General features: G+C 31.4%; 1 protein-coding gene across 1 annotated transcript; it reads right to left on the bottom strand.

Annotated features, from left to right (window-relative positions):
• Positions 1-2,005: 2,005 nt before the first annotated feature.
• Positions 2,006-4,533, bottom strand: LOC134696588 (sialate:O-sulfotransferase 2-like). The gene is made up of 4 exons (XM_063558448.1): positions 4,419-4,533; positions 3,810-3,937; positions 3,111-3,246; positions 2,006-2,120 (listed from the first exon to the last, which is right to left on the bottom strand). The coding sequence occupies exons 1-4, from the start codon at positions 4,522-4,524 to the stop codon at positions 2,110-2,112; spliced, it is 381 nt and encodes a 126-aa protein (XP_063414518.1). The 5' UTR covers positions 4,525-4,533; the 3' UTR covers positions 2,006-2,109.
• Positions 4,534-11,119: the final 6,586 nt, after the last annotated feature.

Raw genomic sequence — 11,119 nt, 5'->3', positions numbered from 1 at the left:
ATATCGAATATCAGTGATGATTTAATTTTTAAATTTGATTAAAACTGTTCATGGAAAATAACTGCAAGTTGTTAATTAACGTGTCATAAGTTTCGTTTAGGATTAAGTACGGTGTTATGGGGATATAGCCCGTAGGTATTGTTTCTGACAGGAAAATTTATTTTCACACCTTATACTTTTATGACTGTTTATTACATCGTGATTAGGGAAATGAGCTTTCAATCTTAAAGTTTTGATTGCCTTTTAGAATTCGACAAGAATTTGTAAATTGTTAAACAAACAATTAGTTGTCTCTGTCCGTTATTGTAATAGAAGTTATTTATGAACACTTTAACCTAGAATGACTAGGCGAGGATTTTGACAATTCAAAACTTTTTCAATGAATTCCTTCTTTTTTTGTTTGTTTTATTACTGATCAAACCAAAGAGGTTATATGATATCCTAAATCAAAAAGAAATCCACGAATTACGTATCTGATTTTTTTTGTTATCAGTGATCCACGAATTTACGTATAACACGAAACGTCTTTTTTTCTCTATCCACAAAAATTGATACCCACGAAAATAAATGAATCCACAGTAGTATGTATTTCTATATAAAAAAGCAATCTGAATTTTTTTTTACTATAACATGTATAAAATTCTGGCAGATTTGTATGACTCTTTTAAGGAGTCCTTTTTTATCGGATCTCGGATATGTTTCTTTTATATGTCATGACTAGAATCCCCTTCCCTTTTCATCAATTTGACAATTGACGATTGTTTCTTGTGTACAATTGTTTGTCTGTTTGTCATTTTTATTTTTAGCAATAGCGTTGTCGGTTTATTTTCATTGATGAGTTTGACTGTTCCTCTGGTATCGTTCAACCCTCTTTTATTTTACTTTGTATAGTAAATTATGCATAAGACAACTGATCTTTGAAACAGTAACTATCGTCTGCACGTTTTGATGCAGTTGCTATTATAGTCTACTTTTATATTTACGAGAATTCTGAACTTATAACTAAAATTGAAAGAATCTAGATACATGTTTTATTTTACGAAGATTTTACATTAGGTAGATTGTATCTTTAATTGATTTTACATTTTGATTTATCCGGGATAAAGTTAGATTTATTTATATATTTAATGTATCTAATATTTTCGATTAAGTTAGTGCGTAGATAGATGTGATGGACGTGATAGAAGTAATTATCAAATATTACATCTGTTCTGTTATATGATTCAGTAGATAAGCAATTTGTTTTGCAAAGACAGGAATAGTTTTATTATTTGAAATGAGTCCTGTAAATTTGTTTAGAAAAAAAAACAGATATTTGTGTAGCTCACCTTTTTTTTAATGCGTTCAATTAAATGATAAATATATCACATACGTTTTAGTTCTTCAATTCCGTAGTGTAAAAGTAAATGATAAAACCAAAAACTGATTTGTCCATCCGATTGTTATGAAAAAACTTTGTTGTTACACCCGCCTCATGTTTGTATCCATACAAAGTAGGAGCCTTTGTCCTTTGTTAGTCTCTTTTTTTTTATTATCTTAGTTAATTTATATGCGTTGGGTTTAGCGTAACGTATATTTCATCGAAATGATTTACATTTCTGTTAGGGTGCTAGCTAAAGCCAACCTGTGCGTATTTGATTTTCACACTGTCTTGACGACTATTTGTGACCTTCGTCTGTTTTCTTATCTCAGGTCAGGTTGTTGCCCTTTGACACATTCCAAATTGCTATTCTCAATTTTATCTGTTGCTGTTTCATATAGCAAAAAAAAGTGTTTTGTTTTGGCATGTTAATTTGTTACAAATTTTACCCATACTTAAAAAAATATGATGGCCTGCACAACAGAATACATTAATCAACAGTAATTATTGAATCAAGTCGTATAAAAAATTTAGATTATGATGATATAAAGAAGTTATTGGTAGTTGAATATCATGTGACAGCATTCAATTAGCCAAATTCCAAAGAATATTGCTGCATGCAATTCATCAGTAAGTAATCAAATGTTTAATGTTTGCTAAACTATTTTATTGATCAATCAGAATCGATGAAAAAAACAAATGTGTTATTTAACAGTTCTATTCACTTTAATTTAACCGTACCCAGCATCTTAAAATGGCACTGAAAAATAAAAAAAAAAGGATTATATCATATGCTGTAAAATGTATATTATATTTAAAAGTGTTTTTAAACATAAAAACAACTGGGCAGTAAAACTTTTTATAGCTTGTTTATTGCGATTATATGCAAGAGACAACTGCAAATAATGATTGCTTAAAAGCTATCACTTTCTATGTGTTTTCTTGTTCCTACCCTTAACAAATCCTAGTTTTAAACGATCAAATGAAAAAAATAACAGAGGTGGTACTCTCCTACCCCAACTCCCTTCTCATCTACTCTTATTTCCTCACCCATACATGTACTGTCCAACCCTTACGCAACGGCGAAAATACCTCAAATTGTTTTTGATCGAACATTGCTTTTTCTCACTCTCTTCAGAGGTTCGCGTTCCTCTGACTTCCGCCTCATCTCTTGACTCCCGATTCCGGTCTACTCATATTAATGTTACCTTATCCACGTGCTCTGCTGCAATCACAATCTTAATGAAATTTAAAATATTTTAATTACATGTTCGGTTTGAGACACGGTTACGTGTTGAAGGCCGTACATTGACCTTTAATGGTTTATTTTTTTACTAATTATGCCTTGGATAGAAAGTTTTTTCATTGGAACTGATAGCACATCTTATTGTTTCGATGAAATACATAAGGAGCACAGTGTATATTATTGTCAACATAATCGAATTTGATGCGACTGTCGTACATTTGAGAGATTTGGCGCTATAAAACCAGTTTCAATCCACCATGTTCTACATAAAAAAAATGATATACCAAATCAGTAATAAGAAAGTTGTTATCTTTTCGTTTCATGTGTATGAACTTTTGATTTTGTTATTTGATAAGGGACTTTTCGTTTTGAATTTTCCTTGGAGTTCAGTATTTTTGTGATTTCCCTTCATTTTTTTTGGGGGGGAGGGGGTAAACTGTCTTCCTTCAATTTGCATTTGGCCTCGTGAGAAGTTTGATAAGCCTCAATATTAAATACATATACCTCTGTAAACAGAGTTTCTATGTCCTGATCCACAATTCCTGTTTTCTCCACTACATTTCATGTTACAGTCGCTTTCGGGGACGGATTTGTACCGATCAGTATTTAGAATGTTACCACAGAAACACTCGTTAGAATACTGTACAAAAAGTAAATGCACATGTATTAATTATACGTTTTTGATATAAGAATTAACTTTAAAGAATAACTTATCTTTGCAAACAATATAACTAAACAAATTTGTGATCTTCAAGGAAGTCGTATTCAGTATCGAGATAAACGGATTCAGAAATCTCAAAATCTTGTTGAAACCAGTATCAACGGAATAAATGCTTATTTCTAAAATTAGACTGAACGTTAGCCAAATATTTCGAATCATTTTCAGTGCAAAAATCGAAAATAGATTTTATCTATAATTGAATGATGTAAAGAATCAGGGATGATTGACCAATTCTAACGACTGTAACGCATATGCATTATAGACAAATAGCTAAACAATTTTGTATAACATTTGACAAAGACAACAAAACTTTATTCGTATTGTACTTTATCTGGATACTACACGGATAATGAATGTAGCAATTGCATCATATGCATTGCACAGTTCAAATGCAGATGTTTTAAGCTATAGGGATGTAATCCAATAAAAACATTTATCCAAATAGCAAATAAAAAATAAATAGACTATTAAACTAAACTTACTTGCAGTCCCAAAAATGTGTAACCCTGGCATTGATGTTGGCACTTCTTCAGAGTCAAATCTGGAATACTTTTGACAGTTCTTGATGGAAGCATAGTATTTTCTATATCCTTGAAACATCCAAGGTAGCCTAAATTATAAACCGTATTTCAAATACTGCCCATGTTAACCATGATATTTACAAGTTATTGAGGAACCTAATCTGTTCAAATTAGTTAATTGCTAATGTAATGCTTTTTTACTTCGAACGTAATTTTGCCTTTTTAAATATTGTGGATTCGAGCGTCACTGATGAGTATTTTGTAGACGAAACGCGCGTCTGGCTCAAATACAACATTTATATGACATGTATGATGAGTGTGATGATGTATTTTTATCACAAAAACAATGTAAAAAAAACAAAAACATATTCAGTGAAGTAAAGAACGTGCAGGTCAATTTGCGTTTTTGCTATTTTTTGATTACGGCCGAGATCAACATTCCCCAAAAAATCTGTTCATAAAGTATTCCATCAGCTGCTTATACATTTACAGCATATTACTTTTATCAGAATATATCTTAGCTTTACTATAAACCAATTAAATCTGCATAAAGAGAAACACGTATATTACCTTCTGCCACTTGTTCTATTAACGACACACACTGACCAATCTCATCTAAACATACCGTTTGGTGGGTACCAACAAAAACCAAAATACAGACAAACAGAGTTCTCATTTTGATTAGCTACAAAAAACAAACAAAAACACGTTCAAAGAGTATTGGCTATGACCAGGCCGTAAAAACATAAAACTTTCGGTTCAGTTTTACATACTCATACTTTAAAATCGACCAACCGAAATGCTGGTTTTCATATTTCAAGAATGACTTTTGAGCTCAGAACACTAAGCAAAGTTTTATGACTTCAACTCTAGGACAGTTTCATGTAAAGCTATTTTTGTGAATTTACAGTACTTAGAAAGTTCCAGGATTTACGAACGTACTGATATTGCCTACTTTTTAAGATGGTACTCCATAAGAGTAGTCTAAAATTGTCGGACGCTAGAGTTTTTGATGGCATTAATGCTTCCATATTGCAGGCAGAAATTCTTAAAAGTATAATGTACCTGTCTGTCATGATATGGTACACTTATGAACCAAACAATGGCATGATCACTTTTTAAAAATCAAATGTTGTTTGAATATATACATCCTATATCGATCTTTTGTTTTATCTTAAATGATTTTTTAAAACAGCATCTTGTCCATTGTATCACTGCAAAGTCAGCAAAAGTTTGTATATAATTGTTCCATTCATTTTATATTCAAACTTAATCAAACCATCCATCAATGTGAAGTGCGTATATTAAGTATGCATGTAACTCAATACAACCACGCATTCAAGTTTTGTACAGATAAACTAATGATGAATGTCATTTCTATTTATCATTATAAACCCCTTTACCCTTATTACTTATAAAATTATGCTCAACTTCACGTTATGCACCTTATTTTTGACAGCTGCACCCATTGAACATAAAGAGGAATTACGGTCCAGAATCATTTCAAAGAACAAATTATATCATATATGCAAAAACTAGCTAACAGAAAATATAAATAAAAAATATGTTCACCTGTAATTAGCCTGTACACAAATAAAAGAGTGAAAAACAAAATCGACGCAAATCAAATGCAAATCGGCGCAAAACTACAAGTGATTTCATGTGGGAAACGGCAAATTGCGAAAACAACAAACTAACGATGTGAAAAGCGTATACATAAAAACCTACATGTATTTTTACGGATAAGTTCTTACCTCTTTTAAATAGCTCTGTATTCAAAAGAAATGATTTAACTCAAAAAGGCTACGATTTGTTTTATACTTAAGTACACCATACCGCATGTAACAAAACAACCGGCGAGGAAGCTTGTAGGAAACAATATGTTTCCGATTATATGTTTTTCGCTATTATACAACGCAAATAAAGATACCTTGTACATGTAGTACATGAAAAAACACTACAACAAATAGCTTGGTCGAATAGTTCTTTTTTACTAGATTAAACATCATCATTACAAAAGAGGGACGAAAGATAACAGAGGGATAGTCAAACTCTTCAATCGAAAATAAACTGACAACGCCATGGCTAAAAATCTAAAGATTGCATAATATGGCGTTAATATTGATTCACTTATAGGGTCTTTGCATCGGAACTAAACACATTTATTCAAAAACCAGTTGTTGGCATGACACGGGTTATGTCCTTCTCATATAAGTTATGATGGTATGATACTAAACCCCTAACGGAAAGGATTGTGCCTGATGTTCATATGATGATATCATAATCGTTCAGTCAGTTTAATCGAAGTCTGGAGCTGGCATGTCAGTTAACTGCTAGTAGTCTGTTGTTATTTATGTATTATTATCATTTTGTTTATTTTCTTTGGTTACATCTTCTGACATCAGACTCGGACTTATCTTGAACTGAATTTTAATGTGCGTATTGTTATGCGTTTGCTTTTCTACATTGGCTAGAGGTATAGGGGGAAGTTTGAGATCTTACATTATCACTGAACTTGTATATATAAAAGAGGGACGAAAGACACAAAAGGGACAGTCAAACTCGTAAATCCAAAACAAACTGACAACGCCATGGCTAAAAATGAAAAAGACAAACAGAAAAACAATAGTACACATGACACAACATAGAAAACTAAAGAATAAACAACACGAACCCCACCAAAAACTAGGGGTGATCTCAGGTGCTCCGGAAGGGTAAGCAGATCCTGCTCCACATGCGGCACCCGTCGTGTTGCTTATGTGATTACAAATCCGGTAAATAGTCTAATTCGGTAGGTCAAATTTATGAAAGGGAAGGGGATTGTAGTTACGACGTAAGGAACATATCCGATATCATTTGTGAAAGGGTTATTCCATAACGGTCAACCAACTCGTGATGGCGTCCGTAAAATTTACGAAGGGATTATTTCAACTTCACCATTTGGAACTCTTGGTTTAATAGCTTCCTTGTGAGCAGTAAACCTCTATCAAGAAAATCATGATAGGAAACGCAAGCACGGAAATATCGTATCAATTGGGAGATATATACCCCGTATGCAGGTGCTACTGGAATATTGCTACTCAGAAATGGAAAGTTCACAATTGGAAAGCTGAAATCATCTCTTTTGTCGTAAAGTTGTGTCTTCAACCGACCCTCATTGTCAATTTCTAGATGTATTTGTTCAGGGGCCAGCTAAAGGACGCCTTTCGGGTGGGGAATTTCTCGCTTCATTGAAGACCTGTTAGTGACCATCTGCTTCTGGTAGGGTGGTTGTCTCTTTGACACATTTCCCATTTCCATTCTCAATTTTATAAACAATAGTGAACAAGACACAACATAGAAAACTAAAGAATAAGCAACAGAACCCCACCAAAAACTAGGGTTGACTGCTTTTGTTGTTTTTCTTCACGTTTGGTGATGTTTTTTTTTTTGTTCTATTAAATAGTTGGTTGTTAATGATTTGGTTGTTGTTATACAAGATGTTTTACAGTACGAAAGCATGTTTTTGAGTTTGTCTACACCAATAAATATTTTGAAATAGCTTGGATGTAATACTATTACAGTGTGTGTACTCTAGATACATTTTACTGCAGTTTTCTCTTTTATATAAACTAAATACAACTACTAATTATGTAAACTTCTCTGCTGGCTGAATAACATACTTTCAACTGCCTTGATTTTGATAATTAAATAAATAAAAATAATTATATTAAAGATTACAATTGTTTTAAATGAACGTGAATTAAAAACAATTGGACTGTACTAGATATGTATCATCATTGCGTTAATATGTTTGTCAAGTCGTCATTAAATTAACAATGAAGTTTACACTGTCATATAACCCGATATAAGCACTAATATAATGTAATAGATGTCGATTACGTCCAACTAAATTTGGCTAGGTCAGTCTGATTTGTAAGTCATCTTTTTAATTTTTGTATATTGACCAAATAAGTAAATGGTTCATCCTGGTATTACTTTAGTGCTTGCGATCTTGCCACATTCCTACTATTTGTTTTCCAATTTTGCAATTGAACTGATGTTAACTTGTACTCTTTTTTTTTGTGAAGCAAAAAAAAATAGGGATTGAATTCAATTTTACAACATCATCATTTTGATATGAGCGTTACTGATATAGTCGAAACGTCTGGCGTTCTTAATTATAACCCTGTTGCCTTTGATAACTATTACACATACTTAATTTATAACATCAACAGAGGAATAATCTCTAATGCTTAAAAGTAATGACTGTATTTTACCCGCAACTACTTGATAATTGTTTTGAAATGTATAACAAAGTTTAGTGTGTTTTGTTTTGTACACAGCTACTTTTTGATAGGCACTATTTCTGTACTAAAACTATGTAGTACTTGAAATTTACTTTTAATACTTAATATTTTACTTTACTTTCAAATTATTGTAATATTTGGGTACTTGTATTTTACAGTACTTGATTTGTACTAAATATGTTGGTAAATAAATAGTACAATATTTCATGTTTGAAAATCATAACTATAAGGGATTTAAAATAGAAAAACTTTCAAAATGCTTAAAATGTAACGGAAGTAACCAAACATCTGTAGTTCCTAAATTTCAAGTACAAATCAAGTACTGTAAAATACAGGTACCTAAATATTACAATAAGTAACACAATAGTACTGAATATTGAAAGTAGATTTCCAGTACTACAGATTGTTACTATAGAAATAGTACCTATTGAAAAGTAGCTGTGTAGACATATTAGGTTAAATGTAATATTGATCAAATGTTGGCATAGGTCGATCACACTACTCAGACAGACTTTCAGCTATTTAGATGTCGGTATATTGTATGAACAACTGTATATTTTTGAGGATCGTACTAAATATACTATACTGACTTTTCTTTGGATTCTCTGTTTTGTTTGTTAGTTGTTTTTTTATAAGTATCTTAGTGTATTGCAAAAACAAAACTTTTTTATTGACTGGGAATGGTAGTTAAGTGAAATTGTACGTGCTCTTTACATGTAAAGTCTTGCATATCGTTATTAAAATAGAGCAATAACCTACATGTAAATAAGAAGATTTGTTACATGTATCAGTGCCAATTAGACAACTCTCTACATGCTCTATACAAGTCAGAGATTGTTATCAGTACACAGTTATAGGTCAGTTGATTACCTGCAAGAGAGTTTCTTTAATGACCATTTAGAAATTTAAATATCAACATTATCAATAATGAATAAAGCACTAAAGAACGTATTCTCAGCGGAGACTTATTTCCCCTATCCCTAAAACATGTTAAACAACATGATACAGGAATGATGGTGATTTTCTTAACCTTAACTCAAAACTACAGAATACATAAGATTAAAAAAAAAGATTAATTTAAGTTTATGCATGGGTTTTTGATGAGGATTGACAAACTAGAATAATTATTTTATATTAGAAAGTTAGTAACGATGATTAATAATAATAAGTCAAAAAGGGCAAACATCTGTCCGAATCAAAACACACCTTTATAATGTTAATTAATATACAGAAAGATAGAAATCATAGTCATAAATTGAATATTTACAGAATGTTGAAGACATAACGGACAAAATTCATTAAAAAAAAGTGGTTTTGTTTTTTTAAATTTGATTCACTTGTGCTCTTCTTTAAATTAAACAAATATGGTTAGGGAAAAGTTTGGTGCCAGCAACAATGAATCGTTAATAGACTAATAAATTTTGAAAAAATTTCAAGCTTCATGATTGGTGAAAAAGAATTACGAAAATGTGTATTATAGTTTAATGTTTTATGGTATATAAAATAAAGGTGATACGTAACAGTTTTTATCCAGCTAGTTAACAACTTGTATATTACATGTAATGTTATATTTTCTTGGTTGGTAGCCCTACCTATGAACCGCAAACCATATTTTATAGATATAATGTATTTATGCTCTTAAAATAAATGAAGGGAAACTTATCTTAAATGGTTATCTTATCTTAAATGCACTTCTGGCGTATTGAAATTCTAAACTTGTTGCCTGTTTTAGCTATTATTCGTGTGTTTGTTTATCAATTGTATTCTCCGATTTATTTATATTGTAGTCCTGTAAAAGTTGTGTTGTTATTTTGACGTGATATTTCACATGGCCATAAAAGAGGGAGGTTTGGCATGCCACAAAACCAGGTTCAACCCACCATTTCTTCCTTTAAAAATGTCCTGTACCAAGTCAGGAATATGGCCATTGTTATATTATAATTCGTTTCTATGTGTTACATTTTAACGTTGCGTTTTCCTTGTGATGTTTGTTTTCTCTTATTTTTTTAGTGTGAATTCACAATACTATGAGACGTGTCACGGTACCTATCTATCCCCTATTCATGTATTTGGTTCTGACGTTATATTTGTTATTCTCATAGGATTTTGTCTAATTTTTGGTCCGTTTCTATATGTGTTGCATTCTAAAGTTGTGTCGTTGTTCTTTTCTTATAACTTATGCGTTGTCCTCAGTTTTAGTTTGTTACCCCGATTTTGTTTTTTGTCCAGGACTTTATGAGTTTTGAACAGCGGTATACTACTGTTGCCTTTATTTGGACCTTTCCAATTGTCTCAGAGGAAAAAAAATAATTGCTTGTTCTCTGAAAACAACGGAGGACGATATGAACTAAAACAAACATATATCAAGTTGAATCAAAATCCACAGGTTAAAAAACAACACTTTGCGGCCAATTGATGGAACATTAAAAGATGATTACGAATCACTACACACACAATTACAAAATTATTAGCTGAACAAAACCTGCAAATAAATCCGGGAGAATCAAGGACAACTCCAGAAGAATCAGGCGTTCTGTTCTGCCTTTCGATTTCTCGTTTTGAAAACATGTAAATATAAAATTTCTTACACTACAAAAGTCAAAAAGTCTGAAAAGACCAGTTTTTGTCTTGATTTGCATGAACTTTTACATGACATTCTCCAAAAGTATGACTTGTGTCTTAATTTTTCTTGACAAAATCTCATTTATATCAAATTCGTATGACATTTACTCGACATATTCTTGACATTCTGAATATGGTCTTAAAATTTCTTGACAAATTCTTGCCATTTGAATACTGTCTTGAAATTTCTCGACATATTCTCGACATTCTTATTCTTTCTCAGTTTGGCTTGACATATTCTGAACATTTTGAATTGTGTCTAAAATTTACTTGACAGTTCAGAGTTTTACAAATCATGACCAACAATCATAATATAACTTTAATCTTTATTTCTTTTTACATAATATACTGTTATTTTTA

This window comes from Mytilus trossulus, chromosome 14 (genome assembly GCF_036588685.1).
Source record: "Mytilus trossulus isolate FHL-02 chromosome 14, PNRI_Mtr1.1.1.hap1, whole genome shotgun sequence".
In the NCBI taxonomy this organism is placed as follows: Eukaryota; Metazoa; Mollusca; class Bivalvia; order Mytilida; family Mytilidae; genus Mytilus; species Mytilus trossulus.
Note: the sequence above shows the minus strand (reverse complement) of the source record. Positions and strands in the feature narration are given on the sequence as shown.

Excerpts from the sequence above, each read along its gene's own strand:
- LOC134696588 (XM_063558448.1), bottom strand. The coding sequence starts at position 4,524 with ATGAGAACTCTGTTTGTCTGTATTTTGGTTTTTGTTGGTACCCACCAA. Across the intron at positions 3,938-4,418 it reads AATAGAACAAGTGGCAGAAG|GCTACCTTGGATGTTTCAAG; the intron begins GTAATATACGTG and ends TTTATAATTTAG. Across the intron at positions 3,247-3,809 it reads ACACATTTTTGGGACTGCAA|TATTCTAACGAGTGTTTCTG; the intron begins GTAAGTTTAGTT and ends CTTTTTGTACAG.